Source organism: Rhipicephalus microplus, chromosome 6 (assembly GCF_043290135.1).
Source record: "Rhipicephalus microplus isolate Deutch F79 chromosome 6, USDA_Rmic, whole genome shotgun sequence".
In the NCBI taxonomy this organism is placed as follows: Eukaryota; Metazoa; Arthropoda; class Arachnida; order Ixodida; family Ixodidae; genus Rhipicephalus; species Rhipicephalus microplus.
This window is the reverse complement of record NC_134705.1, coordinates 198259544-198279760: the sequence shown is the minus strand read 5'-3', so window position 1 is coordinate 198279760 and position 20217 is coordinate 198259544. Positions and strand designations below refer to the sequence as shown.

Genomic DNA, 20217 nt, shown 5'->3' with positions numbered 1-20217 from the left:
TTTATGCCGGGTTTATGTGCAATATATGCAATAAAATAATTCACATGGGCCACTGATAGACAGTAATTGGGAAGCTGGCACCTACCTTGCTTTTGCCATCTTTGGAAGCAAAGCCCACATTCTTCGAGAGCAACTCGGAGAGAAGGGGATCCAAGCCCTGTGCATCAGAGCTTCCCTCCCGGTCACCGGAGATGTCCTGAAATGCCGGATGATGTGGGGCTCCAACATTCATGTCTTCCATTATGAAAACCTAAACCCTAAGCTATTTCTACCGTTTTTTATTCTGTCATGTCAATCCCACCCACTGTAGTAAGCCCTGTACTCAAAAACATATGTTCAAATAATTTAAAGCTGCGTTTTGAATGGAACGTCTGACGCTACTGTAATGCCCGTTGTTGAATGTGTCAAAAGTAAACACAATGAGCACCTTTAAATTGATTTAGGCTTGATCAAGTCAAGTCGGGACAAAAAATTTGACTTGGAGACATGACCCGACCAAGTCAGCTCGTGTGCCTCAAATTTGCCGCACATTTCCAAGTACAGTGGTAGCCATCATTCCTCACACTGTATAACACTTGTGGGAAGTTTATGCTACGACATCTGCCTGAACTACTGAAGGGAAGCTGGCTCCCTTGTCGGGTATTGACAGATCTTTCACCCAATTTCCTCAATATGCAGTGTTCGCAGTAAACCAGTATGATTTTTTTTTAATTTGATTCAGATTGATCATAGATTCAATTTAAAGCTGTGTCTGTGTCATACAACTTCATACAAGGGGTTAGCCTTTGTAAAAGTTCATGGTGGTAATATTGTATATTCTGCACTTACAACTACCGTTTATTCCTTGCCTCTTGCCGAGAGTCATTAGCGTATCATGGTGTAAATAAAAGAGAGAGTATATTTTTCGAAGACTACGTGTAATCTTGAAGTTGTGGGTTGGAATACTTTAATTTACTTCAATTTATGCAATAATTACTACACTACAGTTAAAGACTGAAATTTATTTCGCCTACGCTTTCCTCGGTCAAACTGTCCACTGGATTCATTTTGTATTTTGGTACTGGCACATAAATTACACCACTCACCACTGCCAAGCCGCCGCTGCTGCTGACGACCTCGTGCTGTGCCTGCCAGTCGTAGCGCTGGCTCTCCGATTCGAGGCTGGCGAGTGTGGCGCGCAGTGCCTGCAGCTCACGATCCTTCTCCTCGACCAGAGCCAGCGAGCGGTCCCTCTGCGCCTGCATCAGGGACTCCAGCTCCGACAGCTTGCTGCTCCAGCGCTGTTCCAGACGCTGGCACTCCTGCTCATGCCGCAGGTCCGCATCTGACAAAGCGCGCTGCATTGGAACGAAAAAGACCATAAGGGCTGTTGTGCTGCAAAGGTGTAGCAGCCGGGCCAGCGTTCTTGAGAGCGACCATTGCCCCCTGCTTGACATATCAAAAAAGGCAATGGCTGACATGCCGGGAAAAGTGCAGCATTTCTTTTGGCGGTTACTGAAATATTATTACACCTTGACTTTCGTTCCTAGTAAACAAATGGTTGTGGCAGGCAGGCTTTCCCGGGCACCTGCTTCTGAAGATGGCGCTGTCCCTCCCACAAGTGACGTCGAAGTTCATGGAGTCACAGTAGTATCAGCACTCGTGAATTGAAAAACCGTTTCAAGGCTTGCCAGTGAAACCAAACGCGACGTATACCTTCAGCATGTACTGCACAAGCATGCGAATGGGTGTGCCGTGGAAGGTCCGTTGAAGGCGGTTGCTCACGAACTTTCAATGGTCAAAGGATTCCAGTTGTGTGTACATGGCTGTAAATCTCCTGAGAAACATCTCCCACAACATTACAATAAAAAAAATTACAGCAAAAAACATAGGTTGTAGAATATTTCGGCCTTCATCTACTGTGTGTAAAGTGCTCCTTGAGTCACTTTCGCTGCAATACTTTTGTGTTATGCAAAAAAAAAATCAAGATTTTGAAGGGGCTACAAGGTGCCAAAGTCACAACACACCTGGTTCCTTAATTCAAGAGTGCAAGTATGATCGTTGACATCTCAACACTGACACTGACAATTATATTCAGATCTGTTTGTGTCATTGCAGTGGCACTGAGAAACATGAATTAAAACATACGCCAGCTTATCTTTTTTTTATTTAATTCTTCATCTTTTCTGGTGATACGAATTTCGAATGATACGAGTATTTCTGATGACCCTGCCAGATTCGTATCACCGAGGTTTCACTGTATTACCTAGAATCAAAACTCCACCAGTAATGCAACATATTTTTGTCAAGCAGCTTCCCCTGCAGTATATAGGTTCATCTAAATAAAAGCGTAGGCATCCTCCTCATGAGTAGAAATTACAGTAACAACTTGGCAAGCTTGCTATTCATTCTGATCATCTTAGTTCATTAGCCAATGCCCCTATCAGTGCCTTATCCATTTCTAGCTTGGCTCCTTTCCTAAATTCTTTGGCAGAGTTATGATGGGTAGTGGATGTCTGCTGTACATGCTAAGGTAGCTTTGGAAAATTGCTGTACAAAGTATGCATCTAAGTACTTAGTCACTGGGACACATCAAGACACTTGCACCGTCAAGAAGAGATTTCTAAGCTAAACTAGATAGAGTGGGCACCTGCCCGATGAAGTATGAGGCAAGATTTCCAACACAGATCTAAGAGAATGCACTTCTGTCCACTTACTTGCTCACTCACAATCATAGGCAACCACTACTTATACATAAATGCGTCAGCGAAAGCAACCATTGAGAACATGCCAGACCTGAAGCTTTGCGGTGGTCTCCCTGTTGCTCTGCTCTTGTGCCTCGAACTGGGCCCGCTGCGTCCTCAGCTGCCCTTGCAGGTCCTTCACTTGCTGCCTGAGTCGATCCAACTCTGCCGAGGACTCCTGACCCTGTGTCGTGCAAAGACAGAAAGAGGCTGATGCAAAAGTGCAATGTCCATCCCTTAAATGTGGCTTTATTTTATTTATAGTTACTAAAGTTTTTTCTAAACGTCAAAACTAAATACCGCCCAAGTGATTGCCTTGTGACCAATTAATTTAAGAATAATAAAACAAGTAAAGTTTAGTGCAGGTTTTTCAGACCCCCCAAGACTATGAAATCACCTGAAAAAAATAGGACGCGTGTCTTTTACTGTTCTCTAAGGCTCTTAATCTTTACACCTTTGCCAGAAATAGCTCGGATGGCATGTCGGCACATTTGTTTTGCATCTTGGTGTCCGTACTAGACAGGAGATAGCAAGTTTTTAAAAAGAACAGGTACTACGTCCTGGGACAGTGGCACCTCAGCAGTTTAAGATATACTTCACTAAGATGCATTGCTCATGTTTCACTGCACACTACCTCTGCATTGTGCCGAAGCTGACTTTGGCAAGCGCCACGCCTACAAATCGATTGCTGATCTGAGGCTGCAAAATAAACAGTGGGAGTATACTTAACCATTTAAGTGCACGATCAATGAAGAACTGCCAGTAAATGCATCAAATGTATGCATACTTCAAGCTACTCGAGATTATATTACAATAAGAACAATGCCATATGTTCATTTGCATGTTTCATAGTAATTAATCATAATTAAATATCTGTTTATCTTTTAGTTATTCATATTCTGTTTTTACATAAATAAAATCAAATCCCAGGTTGGAAATATATTGCAATTTTGTTCTTTGTTATATCCATTATGTGAAAATAAAATTTACGGCTTTGACGCGGCTCGTGGTAATTGGCACATCGAACAAGTTGTCGAACAGATAGTGCTTTCAGCAAAGCGATCATATGCAATAGCACACTGCAAAATGAAGTTCAATGAAAACAACTTCATTCATCCAAACCTGAATGAAGCTTTATTTTTTTTGTTAACTACCATTCGACACAACAAACAGAGACAAGTGGCATACGCACATGTGTAGTGATTGCTTCATAGAGCTAGTGCCATTTTGAAACTGCAACCATGGCAGAATGTCTGAAAGATCAGATGGTGAAGAGTATAAGCATTCTAAATTTCAAGCATTCTTCCACATCGCTCGTTCTACGGGATGCGTGGCAATGCCAAGATGGTACCTGAATTACTGGGCACGTCCAAAATTTTGATCATCGCTTGTATGACACAATGTCAGAAGAAACCTTGGTTATGCATTGCGACAGCTGCCAAAGGTGCAACGATGCGAGAAAGGAGCCGACCTTTGCATAACTTTCTTGGCTGCCTGCGCCCTGGAGCACAGAGTGGGCGTGAGCCTTGTACTGTTCAAACTCGTCCTTCAGCTGGCGAAGCTCCTCCTTGCATTTTGCATGCAGGCCGAGGACTTCCTCTTCTGCCAGCTCTCGGAAGTAAGCTGTGTGAAACATCAAAACACTACACTCAGTAGTTACCAAATCAAAGGTACACGTCAAGTTGCAACTGCTGTTTCCTGAGGCAAGACTATAAAACTGGGGAAAGCACAAAGGAAATGAAATGTCCTTTTAACGAATTATTTAGGCAGCATATAGAGGGCAAATTCAACGTCCAGAGGGCTGGTTGGCATTGCAGAAAAACAACTGACACAACGCAAGTTGTCATCTAAAACTGCGTGAAGCAAGGAACGAGCATTATTTTACATGATTGTGATCATGAAATGTGCAGCAAATCTGGGAAATAAAAAAAGACATTTATCTGCGTGAACTTGTACCCAGCAAATGGAAAAACAATGTAAAGTCATCAGCCACCAAGCAACCCAATCTGATGATCGACAGTTTTATGAGTGAGATCGAAGATATTAGCCTTAATTTGAGTTAGTTTAAAAATAAACTCAACTGTTTGCGATAGCACACTGAAGCCTATCAAAATTACAAAATAATATGGAAGATTCTCAGACGTTAGGAAGCGGCTTGCACAAGGCAATAGCTATGCGTCAAATGGAGCAGTTACATAAAAACTACAAAAAAAGCATGCGTGATAATTTATACAGGAGGCATGCAAGCACTGTATGTGCCTACTGTATTTGTTCATGCATTGATCACATGCTGTTTTAATTGAACAGTCAACTAGACTGAACCACCAACCTTGGCGGGATAAGTGAATAAACAGCATAGCAAGTTAATCAAAGTGCCTCGGTCACGCGATTCCTGCCATGTATTGTAAGTTGAAACAACGAAAGAACTTGGAAGTTTAGACATACCACTAAGCGAAATGTAAACTAAAGTGCACGAAAAAACAACTTGCTGCAGGTGAAAGCTGGACTTCCCGTGTTTTCTAGCTCTTGAACGAATGAACAGATTTTATTTCTGGTGAGATTCAGAAAAATGAAGCGAAGCTAAAGGCCATTCGGCGTGACGTGGCTTCGCTACGAGAAATGATAAAATTTCAGCAAACAGTGCTACATTGAATAGTAATTATAACAATACAAGGAGCAGCATAATAACAGAACACAGAAATAGCATAAAAGCAAAAATAGGTGACATATAAATACAAAAAAATAGGTTGCATAGACACACAGAATCAGACATCGAGGCTCTTTTCATTACATATCCAAAAAGACACATATTTACATACTGATATATTCATATAATACACTCATATCTTCATAACATACATCATAACCTGCACCTTAAATAACTTGCATTAAAGATATTTTTTTTAATGTGCATTGCTCACACATTTTAGCAGCGTAAACTGGTTTTACACCTTGATAGAAATCACTCCACCAACTATGGTTGAAGGTTACAAAAATTTTAGGTATTTTCTCTCAATTTCTGTCGCCAATGTTCTTGTCCTGTCCTCACCTACTACAAGTTTTGGCCATCACTATCACAACCATGTTCCTTGCCGGGTCGTGACAGCGATAGCCAAACTTGCAGTAGGTGAGGATAGTGGAGTAACATCGGTGAGAGAACGTTGCTTGCAAAATGTTCACAGTGACAGAATGTTCCTTGCAGTGACCTAAAGCCAGTTTCTATGCAATGACATGAAGCATCACAATCTTGTACACCGAAATTTTTGTATAACCCACAGGTCTGGTTCATATTTCCTGCATTTTCATACAGGTTATACAAGAGAAAACACGATAAATTTTTTCGTATTGCATGTGCTCTACCACACAAATACTGCAGTGGCTACTGGTAAGCTTGGTAGTAGAATATGACACATGCGACATGGGATGCGTGGGTTTGGCACCAACACTGTGCCATGTTGTCTTTTAAGCTTTGTTCATGCACCGTGCATTTACTCCGCACTAAAGGAAAAGCCTTCTTTCAGAATCCAGTTAGTGACCTTTAATGACCAGCGGTTATCCCGCCTATGCGTTTCATGCCCTGCCCGTGTCCATTTCTTCTTGATTTCAACTATAACGTTCTTCAGCGCCGTTTGTTCCCTAACCCACTCTGCTGTCTTCCTGTCTTGTAAGGTTACATCTATCATTTTCCTTTCCTTCACTCGCTGCGTCGTCCTCACTTTAATTTGGATGACAAGATTGCTGGATTACAAAGGCAAAATCACAAGGGGGGGACAAAAAAATTAGATGGGCAGATGAGAATAGAAATTTTGATGGTATAATATGGCAGCAGCAAGCACAGAAAGGGGATGATTGGTGGATCACAGGAGAGGTTTTCGCCCTGCTGTGGATATAGTCAGGCTGACGATGATGATGAAATGAAAAGCCTCACCAATCAGGTCAACGGGCTTCTCGGCACGCTGATTCGACTCCTTCAGCAGCAGGCGCATCTTGCCAAACCGGTCCAACAGGGTCTTCATGTCCAGGTTGCTGTCCTGGTTCATAATGTGGAGGCAAGGACACAAAACAAGGTGAAACGGTGCTTGCAAGGCAAGAATAGACTGCCACTGCTGGAAACTACAATGTAAGCAAGACACCACACCTTTAAAAAATAAATCTACAGTTTTATGTGCCAAAATTATGATATTACAACAAGACAAACAGTTGTGGGCATCTCCAGATTAATTTCAGCCACCTGAGATTCCCTGACGTACACCTGAATCTAAGTGCATGGATGATTTTTTTTTTTTCATTTTGAACTCAGGGAAATGTGCTACGATTCGAACTGTGGTGAAAGGGTTCGAGCCGAGGTGGCCAAGTAGGCAGGCTGAAGCCCAAGGGCTACAAAATAAAGATGCATGCTCCAAGTGCCCAGCAGACGTGTCCCCGTTTATTAAGAATGCCCTTTTTATCTTAGATTCTTTGTGGTTCCCAATAAGCGACTCTGCTAGAGTTACATAAGCACTTGGCACACACGTGCCCTCTAAATAACCCACACATCTGGGTTCCGCATCACAGTAACTTAAGCCACTAAGCTAGCATGATGGCTCACATTTACCATAATAAAGCAGCAAGCAATACAATACTGCCACAAAGCAGGAGTTGGTGTGGCTAGCAAGTCAGACCGGTTTGCTGTCAGCAGTCAAATATGAGCTTGCTTTTAGGTAAATACAGGGATGCGTTGGGCTATTTCATCAATTGTTACTTCAGTTATATCACAGCAGGTCCTTGGGCTATCATAGGCAGCAAAGACATGCTCAGTTGTTGATATAAAAAAGGCAAGTCACTATAAACCCTACGCTTATGGGACACTACAGAGGGAAGAAATTTTTTTTATATATTAATCAACTACTCTTTCGTGATATCAAAAACACCCCGCTTGCTGCAAAAGGGTGCTTGGTAAGCGAGGAAATACGCAAAAAGAAAACGCAGGTGGTGACACCACATTAAGGTTCCTGCACGACTCACGTTAACGTCATACACTGTGATGTCGTAGACTAGTGCATATGCATTTCCTAACCAGTTAGAAAATGACGAATGTTGCCACATGAGGGAGCCAGAGAACTGACACAGCAAGTTTTACCAATCCGAGATTTCAACAGCAAATTTAAAAGTGAAACTTTTGACGATTTCCTCTGAATCAGAATCGCAAGTTGGGCAAGTTGTCATGCGCTAACCCTAAATCGCGCACAACACCCCACCACGTCTTGCCACTCTCCCCAACCAGGCGGAACTCCCCTCTTCCCCACACACGCAACCCCCACAACTGCCAGTCCCAATGATGATGATGGTGCCATCATGTAGTGCCCTCTCTCGGCCAAGTCCCGATCACGATGATGACGCCGTCGCGTAATGCTCTCTCTCGGCCACCCTCATAAAGTCGTGCAAGCGCTGTGTCCCTTCTTTGTCCGTCTCTAAACCGTTATGCTGTAAAATATTCGATTGATTTCCTCATGTGTCAATAAATCTATAGCCATTACATTAATGACACTAAGAGTTTTCAGAGGATAATTCGTCAGTCTACACTAATTTGTGGTTTGACTTTAGTCCATTTAATGTGCACCTACCTGGGAAGGCAGTTCCGCAGCCTTGGCACCAATGCCTGCCGCATTCGCTAAAGCCGCATTTTCTTGGGCGAGCTGTGAGAGACGTTCTCGCAGACGCTGGATGGCCGCACGGTCTTGCATGCGTAGCCGGTCGTACGTGCCCACTGCCTGGGACAGCTCCTATTAATGAATGACCAGGGGTGATGCGGCAATAAACAAATCAGGCAAAGAACTGAGAAAAGATGGAAAGCTATAACTAATGAGAAATCATTAGAACAACAAATGATGATGAAGTCAATGTTTTGATAAGAAGACAGGCCCTTAATATTTCTTTGACGAAGATGAGTTTCCTTCAGCATCAAAGTCTACAAATGAAGAAGAGTTTACAAATTCACCCTTAATATTTCTTTGACGAAGATGAGTTTCCTTCAGCATCAAAGTCTACAAATGAAGAAGAGTTTACAAATTCAGTCAAAATTGCTAAGGCCACGCTGCCATATGAATACTGTATTTACTCGCGTAATGAACGCACTCGCATAATAAATGCAACCCCAACTTCAGTCATCAAAAAATTGTTTCTTTTTTTTCTCCGATGCAATAAATGCACCCCCCCCCCCCCCCTACATTCGTCCGCTGCAGTCTCGCTTACCGGCACCTGGCGCCTCCTTACTCGTTGGATCTGTTCCGTTTTTTTATTATTATGCCTACCCCTGAAGGAAAAACCTCTCTGTAGCCTTTATTAGTGCTCAGAATAGTCCCGTCCACATTTCCTACAATTGAACCGTCCAAGCCCAAACAAGCCTCTGCCCCACTACTCTTCTTCGTCTCTGTCCATCACATCACAAACAGATGTGATGCGTCATAAAAGAAATTTTGTCACAATACTTTCAGTAAATGAAATGTTCTAAATTAGAACTTTTGGCTTCAAGCATCGATGAGGGCATTTTATGAATCAGGTTCAACAGCTTACAACTTTGCTAGGAAATGGCCTAAGGCAATGATTTATGCCTTAACAACACACTACGAACATATTCACGCATTCTGCATGTTTTAAATTGTTGTGCATGTTGCAGATGATTAGCTAATTACATTTTAAACAAAGAGGTAGCAGTTTGTGATATTTTGGAAACTACGCATCACAGGGAAAAAACAATTGAGCATTTGAAATCAGCCCGCAAACATATACAGCAAGTTTCACCAAAACAAATTAACATTGAAAGAAAAAAAGTTTTAAGTCTCGCATCTCCCCAGTTTTCAATTCAATTTAAGCCACTTAATTTTATGTGCCTCATAGCACAAATTCGGTTAATTCAAACTTTTTGCTTGTTGATGCCTGCCAAAGGTGTCAGCTGCTTTTATTGCCTCAAGCTGAGCATTTATGTTTTTACAGTCACAAGTAAAGCCAATTGCCCGTTCAACTAGCCACACTGCGAGTACCAATAGTTCTATGCTGATTGAGGAAGAAAATAAATAAATAAAAAGAAAGCGAGATGGTCTGGTCTTAAGCTGTCGCGAGCCGAACGCTTCTTAAAGTCAGTTTCGTCGCAGTGCACTGGTGTCATGCGAAAAAGAGAATGAAAAGGTGCTACAAGCTATCATGGGACACAACACATTTTGTCCCTTTACACACCGTGAGCGAGTTGTGTAATTTCCAGTACCAGTATAGTTGTTGACATCTGAACACTTTTCGGGCAATCGTGAATCATGCAGAGCAGTCTTTGATGCCACTGCAGCACTGTGAAAAAAAAAAATTACAATTTGGCAAGTAGCCCCCAAGTCATACTTATGAGAACTTCTGATAAGTCAAGCTTCTAAGGTTTGAGCAATCGAGTCTACCGTGTGTGATTTGGCGATGAGACACACCTGCAGACGGCTCTCCAGGCTGGCCACACGTGCCTCGCTTCCCGTTGTCTGCTGATGCAGACGTGCCTGGGCATGCCCCGCCTGTTTCTTTTCCTGCTCCAGCGCGGCCTGGTGTTGGGCCTGTTGGAGGAGTAGCGAGATGTTCTCTCTAATAAATGAATGAATCGGCATGAATCGCAGTTCTGCATGCCATATCAGCTACTGCTTCTCATGGCTGTGGTCTCATTGTGAGCTGTGGTCTCATTGCCCCTCTCAATGAGACGGGCACACACTGACACCACAGATGCTAGCACCAATGACATGGCATGATCGACACCTTCTATATTAAGAGTGACCCATTGTGGTGTCAGAGCATTTATTATTTTTTGACCAACTTCATTTCCCCATGTAACGAACTTCTCAAATTTAGCAGCCCCAGCTAGCATTTCAACAAGCGTACCTCAGTGTTCAGAGATGCACCTAACTTGAAGCCACAACTTGACTTGGTTAGGAAAGGGAAACTGACGATCACATGTTTGTAGCACAAATCCACCAGAAAATCTAGGAAATTTCATATAGATTTCACAGGAAGAATGCTTCTTAGTTGCCAAAAGAACTTGTCCCAGTCCGGGTAATGAGCCCGGAACCAACATGTGTTTGGGCTGGTCGCTCTACCAATTGAGCATTAGGAAGCTAGCAATTGGCTGTGTAAGGGCAAACTGACCGATTGAAGCACGTGGACACGGAATATTACGAATAATTCCTGCGTAACTTTACATGGTGGCAAAAAGGGTTATAATAGGAAAATTGACAACCACTTGTTTGTTGCACGGAGCCACAAGTAAATACAAGAAGTGGATTGCCTTGGGGCTTCACGCCACGAACCAGCTTTTGTCAATATTTTTTGTAGACCCTTCAGCCACTTTGCCAGATTACGGAGAACTGATTTCCAATAACTCAACTTGGTTAAGCCCACATGAGGTAACACCAGACGTAAACATGGCCAAGACGCTCATTGCATTCCCTTGTGCGATTGCACAAAATATTTTTGGTGATATCAGCTGTTCAAGTGATGTCGTAGATTCTAGTTAAGCCGCATCTGTGAATATAGGGCTTAGAGTCTCCTAAGCAGACATTTCAGACACTCAGTGGGGCATACTGCCAATGCAGACAAGGCATGAAAAATTGCACGTGACGTGTCACTGGAGCCAATGTTTCGACACGCGTACTTGTCTTCTTCAAAGCACCAAGTTTACCTCAGCACATGAATGTTTATGCTTCGTAGCCTCTTTCCTAATCTGACAGTTGGGAGAGAGAGGGTATGAGGCATACACATAGAAACGCTAAGTTCTGACCTTGAAGAAGATGTGTACACTTGTCCAAACATTAGTTCCAGCGACACCTCGTGTGCACAAATTTTTCATTGGTTCAAGTTCCTATCTTGCAGTGAACTTCAACCTACAGCAGACAAGTTTATTTTCTGTTGTTTCTAAAACAAGCAAACAATCAGTTTACCTTGACCTCCACCAACTCCTGCTGTAGCTTGAGCAGCAGAGGGGAAGGCTGTCGCAGCTTCTCCTCGGATGCAAGCAGCCGCTTGCGCACTTCCTCCAGCTCCTGCGTCAGCTTCTCCACTTTGGCCTCGTACTCCTTTGCCAAGTCCGCCTGCAAAGTTTTACATCAATGTTTAGTCACTGAACACGGACACGGCTATGCTGTTTATTGCGGATGGCCATTTCCAGTTATGTTGACATGTCCAAAATGCTCCGGGAGTAGCGAACACACACCACAAGAGAAGACGACAGGACTGGGTACTCCGTCCCGTCATCTCCTCTTGTAGTGTGGGTGTTTTTTTTGTTAGGATCGTGCAAAGGAATAGTAAATTTTGGCTTTGAAGCGAATTAGAATGGTATATATCACATATTATAAAAAAAAAAGAGTATATTAGTCATGACTTAACTAACCTGCACAATACTTTCTTAATATTGAAACAAGGCACGATCAAATGTCATTCTTTTTGGTTCAAAGGCAATCTTAAATAGTAGCAGGACTTAACCTTCTGTAGAAGGCAAATGATAACCTGCAAAATACTCTATATTCCAAAATTTACCATACCGAGAGGGCGAAAGCGAGTATAGCAAGCTCTGAAACTTAAGAGAAGTGGGGCTTCGCGGCAGTGCGTATTTTCCCTGAATATCTTTAGCACCCCTACACTGCGTAAAAACCAGCTTTACAAAAAAAAAATTACATGCAGACTTGTATACACCCTTTCGTTCGTTTCGAATACTTCAAAATTTCCAACAATTTAAATTTGAATCAAAGCGAATTCGAATAGTGTAATAGTTGTTTAATATTTGCACAAACTTATTTTTCGTGCCTTAAACAGTTTTAACATGAACGTACACCAATTCGCCCAGCGAGAAGTCGTCTTATGCTGACATGTCGAGGCCAAACCTGTGCTGTTGTGAAGAAGCAGTGATGTGATTTTTTGGCTTTGGCATTTTGCATTGAATGAAGGTCCTCAAGCTTGAAACCATAAGATACTTACAGGCAACATAATAAAAAGTTCAACAAAAGTGACTTAACATTACAGCATCAATAAGGCAGTAGGACATCCACTCCCAATGCGGAAGATACCAAGTTCAGTTTCCAGTGCGTACTGGATAAGACAGGGGTTTATTCAAATGGGCAAAGGAGTACATTGACCTGCTGCTCAGTTTCGTACGGGCACTGATCTCTAAAGGTGGCCCCATAAAAGCCTGTGAAGGTCTCTGCGAACACCTTCTGCCCTTAAAGCCCTGACAATATAGCCAAACATCCATTGTTGATCTTGGAGACGGAGTCTGGTCTCCACCCAGAAGGACAGGTGCCTACCTGAGCCGCTTTCCTCATCGCTTCCTCCAGCTTGTCCTCCAAGTTCTCGCGAAGAGTCCGTTCTTCTGAAAGCAGGCGCTGCAGTTCCCTCAGCATGGCTGCATGGTCACTTTGCTCCTGCTCACGAGCCATCTGCTCCTCGCGCAACTTCGTTCGCAGCTGCAACAGCACAAGGGCAGCATATTGTGGGTGTTTAGATGCAACGTTATGAACAAATTGTCAATTTATTTGGTGGTCTTTTTGCTCGATCACAACACAAGTTGTGATCAAGCTAACTGCAAGTAATACGGCAATACGTAATACCATAACTGCAAATAATACAAAAAAATTGGCCCCGTATCTGCATGTTAATCTGCAGATATCTTCGAAAGACGATAGTCTTGCATGTGGAGAGAGTGAACAAAACATTTATTTGATGTACTGCACAAGAAAATGTGAATAGTATTCCGGAGGCGCTGCGTTAAAGTGCCCCGAGCGTGCAGCGGAGGCGAACGAGCGCATCAAGCACGTCACACGTGAGACATGAACGCCACCTGGCAGTTCTTTCGGAAAACGAAGCACGTGGTTCTGAGACGGGTGTGCGCACCTGTCTCAGAGGCGATAAGGTGTAGAATGCAAGACGACGTATAGGTGCCACCATCGTCTCGTCTTAGCAAAGTGTTGGAAACACTCGCCTTTTCGTGCAAGCGTTGCATGTCGCTCTCTTTTCAATTGGGAGCCTTCTGCCAGCACGAAATCTCAGAGGCCATGCCTCCTGCCTTGTGTTGCGACCGGCCGCCGCGTGAGACCACTCGCCTCCGTACCGCTCAGTCACGTGACATAACCGTAGCGCTCTGTCACTTGACATCCCGGCTGCTCGGAGGCAACTGTGAGAGCATTGCTGCGTTTGCAAGGGGCGGCCGTTGGAGACGCTCGCCTTTGTACCAAAGAAGGAGGGTAAAATCAGAAGGTAGGGCAGCGCGTTCGAGGCTCACGTTCCAGGCATTTTTTTTAGGAGGCGTTGCTCATGCAGACTCACAACTCAATCTGAGTTTAAGTGAGTCTGAGTGAGTAGATTCACGAGTCTGTCAGCCCAGAATCATCTTTGTCGACCATGATGTCAAAGCTCTTTCACACCAATATTTCATGCCATCGGTGCTCTTCTTAACGCCTTTTGTTGTAGTACCTTCGAATGCCAGTTATGTGTGGTTGCAAACCAGCAAGGTAGTTTTTCTTGAAATAGATGACAACATAAGATGTATTCAAGAACTTTCTTGTGAAGAGTAGGCGGTGGGTATCAAGGCCCTCTCCAGCGTAATTCGCGTCTCTGATCAATAAATATTGAAATGGTGTAAAAAAAAAAACTGCTTTGGAATACACGTGAGTGAAAATGATTATAAACATGAACCCATGTAAGGCTGATTGTAATGCTAAAGATTAGTAGATACGACCACAGGTCGACAACAAAGGAGTGAAACTCACTCAGGCTCACTCAAGAAGTATACCTCGCGCTTTGGATTCTATCGGACTCAGACTCGCCAAAATTTTCCTGAGCTGAACTGACTCGGATACACACTCGCGAAAAGTTTCTTCAACCGGACTCCCTTAAACTCGAGCTCACTAATATATTACTTATCCGAACTCAGACTCACGGCTTGATCTGAGTCTGAGCGAGTCGGCTCATTAGTAAATTCGCCGAACTATGAGTAAGAGCAATAGAAAGGTTAACAAGAGATGGGCAATGAAGTCGAAGAAAACAGAGAGACAGATGGAGTAACAAAATTAAGTTTGCAGAGATACAATAAAATCATCTGACATAGGAGAGACCTTTGTTCTGAAGTGAACCTAGATAAGCTAATAATGATGACAATTGAATGGGGACTTCACTTAAATCAAGCAAAAAACAAGCACTGCAGTGTTTACAAAAAGCTATTTTAACATTACACACTACCTCAATGTTTGCCTCTAGTGCACCTCTCATATTTATGAGAAAACTTTCCAATAGTCCTCCTTGTCTCACCTCGGTTGCCTTGGCTTCCAGCGAAGTGGCCTGCTCCCCGGCATTTCTCTGAACTTCCTCGACTTGACGCAGTGCGGCCTCCTTCTCCTGGATGAGTCGCTTACGGTCGGCCTGGAAGGCAGCTTCCATGCGAGCCTTCTCTTCCGTAAGGGTAGACAGTGCTTGAGAGAGTGCAGCCACGTGGTCCTCGGGGGCGCCACTCGGCGCAGGATCACCAGGGCTGTTCGCATCATTTTGACCATCATCCTGCAAGGATAACAGTGAGATGTGCTGAAATTTATCTCCCTTAGTGTTAGCCTGTCTATCACAAAACTAGCAAAGTGCCCACTAGACATTTTCAACCAGATATAAATCCAGAAATGGCAAGAAGAACTGATTTTTCAGCAACTAAGCAGAATTACACAAATGGAGAAAAGGCTTGATAAAGACAAGGAGGTTAACCATGAAGCCTAGCTTGTGTGGCTGCTCTGTCAGCACTAGTTCCCATTACTCAGTTCTTTCAGGGTATGCAGCCAGAGTGCAGCAGCAAACGTGATACGATTACTGAATGTTCACAAGAAATCCCACATTCAGTCTCATTACCTTATAATAATGAACAAATCTTAGCATATTCACGGAGTGAATGATGATGAGTGGGACGAAGCGTATGTCAGCCCGTCCATGCTTCCGTTCGTTCGTTCTTGCTCCCGTCCGTTCGTGTGACCATCCGTGCGTCCATCCGTGAGTCTGTCCATCCATATGTCCGTCTGCTAGTCTGTCTGTAGGTCCGTCCGTGGTCCATCTAGCGAACCCTCCAAGTACCGCCATCTCCCATCTCGCATCCCCTGTGGCACATACCCGCTCTAGAGCTAGAGCGGGTATGTGCCCCACCGGTGGCTACATACTACTACATACATACAAGGGATGAACAGACCCACGCCTTAAGAAGCTTTGCCTCTAAAAGAAAATTCTTTTTCACCTATCTCAAGCTTAAAGCTACAAATGAACACGTACTGTTTTTTGAAAGAAAGCTTCATGGATGAAAAAAATACATCCTAGTTCATAGATTGACAGTTAACATGGTACATAAAGAATGAACTAGAGCAGCAGTTGGCAACCCTTAGAGGTTGAGGGCCAAGTCGCATGAAGACAAGACAGCGGAGGGCTGCACGGGCGAGTTGAGGAGGGGTCTTTCCAGGCAAAGCATAAAAATTTGGCAAATTGGCAATAATTTATAAAGCTGGATTAGAAATCTTCTTTATTAATCAGCATGCATACCACAATGTTGAAATCATGCATAAGTTATAAGTGAAAATCTCGTTTTCTGTCACGACATCCCTGTCGACCTCGTGTAGCAAGTGGCAAGAAAAAGGGGGCAGGGGTTTTTAAGGTTTTTACTGTATGCTGGAGGCCGCATAAAACTGTCACGCGAGCTGCGAGTGGCTCGCAGGTTACAGATTGCCGACCCCTGGACTAGCGAATTAATTTACACATAGTTCATTTCCTACTAGCGTGACGTAATAGAAGTGCTAATAAATACTTGGATAAGAAATGTATATTGCTTACAAGAACATCAGCAATTAACTCAATGTGCTCATTTACAATAGTGCAAAAGCTGCCTTCGAGGCAACATCTATTAATACGTATTGTCACGAGAAAACCAACTAACTGCTTACGGTGATGGCTCTGATAACTCACTGTTGAAGATTGGGTTGGTTCCGATGGTTTCTCACTTTTCTTTTCAGCCAGGGACTCATTCGACGAACTTGCGCGAGCTTTTTCGCTGGCTTTTGACGATGTCAGGGCTTTCAGGCTTACTTCGAGGGCATCTTTTTCCTTCTGCAGACTTTTGTATGCACGCACAAGGTCTGAAACAAAGGTGGACCTGCATTATTAGAGCTACTTTGCACTGAAGCTTTCAACATAGTTCACAGCTGTGCAAGAACCAAAACCCCAGTGCAGAATTCACTACCTATTGAGTGGAAGAAGCGGAATGACAAGGGCACAATGAATATTTGTGATCACATTCATGATTGCTGATGCAGGTGACAAAATTTAAAAATTCTCACATGGTGCAGGTAATCAATGGCGTAAAATGAACATAGACAAACAGCACATACAAGATGAGCACAAATTTCCAAGATCTTAGCCAACTTATAAATATTAAATTTTGATGTGGGTGAGATGATGAAGAACGCAAATGCAGCCAGTAAACATGAAGCACTTCATTGGGCAAACTTGTGACCAGGACACGTAAAGTCAAAGTACAAGCAATGCACTGCCGCGAATTGTGCAAATTGTCCATGCATGCAGGTGAATTGTTGCTATGAATAAATCCAGTCTGTGTCCACCATGCACTCTTTGTTTGTTTGTCAATATTGTGCTGCTGATATTCAAACGAATCAGTGCACTAACAAGCTTCAGCCAAGGTCGTATGCTTCATAGGACTCTGAATGCCAGCAATCAAGATCCTAACCATGAATGCTGCCAGGCATCAGCTCGTCAATGCTGGCACTAAGGCAGACAATGAAGTGTTGGTCCTCCTCTCTTATTCTTCTTATTTTCTCTGAATCCCCACTGGGTGGTGTCGGCGATGCAGAGTTAATAAGCAAGGCAATTGCAGTGACCCTCAGCAAGTACCAAAGGTTTATTGTCGTCAATTCCTCCTAAGTTTGTCTTGCTTTGAGTAGAAAAACTGTTTTCTTTCTCTGTTTGAATGTACTTGGTGTCATTATGAATTTATTGAGAAGAGAACTATTCCAATTTAAATATTATAGGCGAGACATTTAGTCTTCCTTAACTGCAAATTTGTCTCGTAGCCTTCATTTGTTTACAGTGCTTACAAGAAAGCAGGAAGAAATTTAAAAGAAGCTAATAGACAACAGAACAGGAAGGGCTCCAATTATTAACTGATTTTACTCCCATAAAGGACATATCTGTGTCATGTGGAGGCAGGCAAAATAGTGTCTCAGTGCACATGTGAAGCTACATAAGCAAAACTGTGTTACCCCAGAATTTCACATACATAGTCATAATCTTTCATTGTCAACAAGGTAGAGGCCACACCAATAAATTCTTTTGTGAAGCTGTAGGCCTCAAGAATAAACTTATATATATATATTTTCTTTTTTTCTTTCCCACAACATGCGCGCAGTTAAATACGGGGCCATTGAGTGATGTCGCTTACAGCGGTCTACTAAGTGGCACAATGAAACATTGGGACACTTAAACAAGCATACATAACATCTGCTACACAATAAGAGGATGCTGTAAACAACCTTGATACTGCAAGCAATGAAAGGTTTTTTTTCAGCAGACAAATGACTTGCTTTCTGCTATTTGTGACTCAGCACATTTGAACTACTACTTCGTCTGCTGTAGACAACAGCCCTGAAATACCTCATCTTGTGACCGTACTTTTGAGGCAATGGGCCAGGTTGCACTTTTACTGCACTACCAAACGGCCATTTGTCTGCACAAGCTCTGAGGTGTTCTTACTCTGTCTTACTAGAACCGAAGCAAACGATCCGCTTGGAAAGGCAGTTCCAATCAACCATTGCTCTCACTCTTGAAAGCTTGTTGCCAGCTTACACGAACAATTAAGCGACGAACACCGGCAGGTGGCATCCTTGCCATGGTCAACCACTTAAGAATATGCCAGCAGTTCCTTGACATCAGGTGAAAAATTTTCTACAGGTTTGAAACGGTCCCAGGTGAATTTTAACTGGTTAAAAGAACAGTTGACTTTCATTTGAGAAGAGTTGACTACACTAGCTTCAAACAGTACATCCAACTTGTTTTGCAGAACCTGAGCACTGTGTGTATCTACTGCGCTCAAAAAAACGAGATTTTGAATTGCAGTGATCTACGACTCCCCGTCGGCAAACAGACATGGAGTTGACACAGTTTCAAAACCCCGCATCTTGTAAGGAAATATTTACTACACAGTAGCAATAAACACCCCGTAAGCCATTGTTAAAAGCAGCGCATGAGACATATGCCCGTAGTTTGCAGAAGAAGGGCTCTAGCCCCCCCCCCTCCCCCCCCTTAACTTCCCATGGAGAAGGGGTGTTTTACCAAGGAAAAATAATGAAAATAGGTGCTTTACAATTTCTTTAACAAGTGCTCCCCTCCCCTCCGTGAAAAAAAAAATTCCTGGATACGCGTGCCTGACATGACTTTTTAAAAGAACGTCTTGCTGGCCGAGTTGGTGAATAATGACATATCTTAGCCACGAAATACCACATACACAGAGCACATTAAGAAACACACAATGACAATACGGGCGACGTTTTCGTGCGTTTCTTCGCTCTGCGTACGTGTTACTTGGCGGATAAGATATGTCATTAAGCAAGTACCAACTAGGCCAAGAAACAGTTTTGCTAAAACAGTTTGTGCATGTGTAATTGTAGGTAATATGTGCGCGCAGATCAGACAAAACACAGGGGAAACGCCTGCCTGAATACACAGGACAAATTTCTGTCTACTTCGTTTTTCATGCGTTCGTTCGATCTTCGCGCACATATCCTACAGTTAGACATGAGAGACAGTTATACCTTTAAGCCGGCCCTCGTAACGCTGGAGTTTTTCTTTTTGCGTGCAGATGATCTCGCACAGCTCCTTGCGATTCGCCTTCTCCGGCACGGCGGCCATTTCCTGACAAAGAAGAGCAAAAGAATACGAAAGAAAGTCATGTGCAGCATCAAAACACTACTATTAATGGTTCAAGCAGAGTCATTGACAGCACTTATCTCGCCGCGATCAACGGAAGAGTATTAATATACTACGCGCGGCACAGCTGTCAAGAGCCTTATTAAGTGCGGCTTGCCTTCCGTATCCTTATCTACGAATTGTTAATCACATTAGACGAAGACATAATGAATTTCGTAGCTATTTCGACCACATCGCGCAACGAGAACACTCCTTTCGCTTCATCGACTGTTGTCGTTCAGAACAGCGACACGAAAACAGAACGGTGTCACGGACGTAATCGCTTACCTGGCGAGCCTCGGGCTGAACACCTGAACACTGTGCTCGCGCTCGAAAGCGGATTAATCAGCCATACGGTCGTCGGCTGACAGCTGTTACGCCTCACATGCTGTCACGTCGCTAGTAGATCAAGCAGAACGAAAACACGGCGAACCCGAACAATATTTGTGTGCCAAAAGCGGTCACCAAAAGCGAAAGCACAAAACCGCAATAAACACAACTTGGATTG

At 43.4% G+C, this 20217-nt stretch overlaps 1 protein-coding gene across 1 annotated transcript in view; it reads right to left on the bottom strand.

The window, feature by feature from the left end:
- The window catches only part of GCC88 (GRIP and coiled-coil domain containing 88 kDa), a 25691-nt gene extending 5474 nt beyond the window's left edge, over window positions 1–20217 (bottom strand). The window contains exons 1-13 of the mRNA XM_075867486.1: window positions 19998–20217; window positions 19556–19655; window positions 16698–16867; window positions 15021–15266; window positions 13022–13180; window positions 11663–11812; window positions 10169–10288; window positions 8327–8485; window positions 6652–6754; window positions 4195–4346; window positions 2776–2907; window positions 1086–1337; window positions 86–196 (exon numbers count right to left, since the gene is read on the bottom strand). Of these exons, the coding sequence (XP_075723601.1) occupies window positions 86–196; window positions 1086–1337; window positions 2776–2907; window positions 4195–4346; window positions 6652–6754; window positions 8327–8485; window positions 10169–10288; window positions 11663–11812; window positions 13022–13180; window positions 15021–15266; window positions 16698–16867; window positions 19556–19652 (1851 nt within the window). The 5' untranslated portion in view covers window positions 19653–19655; window positions 19998–20217. The remainder of the gene's footprint in view (window positions 1–85; window positions 197–1085; window positions 1338–2775; window positions 2908–4194; window positions 4347–6651; window positions 6755–8326; window positions 8486–10168; window positions 10289–11662; window positions 11813–13021; window positions 13181–15020; window positions 15267–16697; window positions 16868–19555; window positions 19656–19997) is intronic.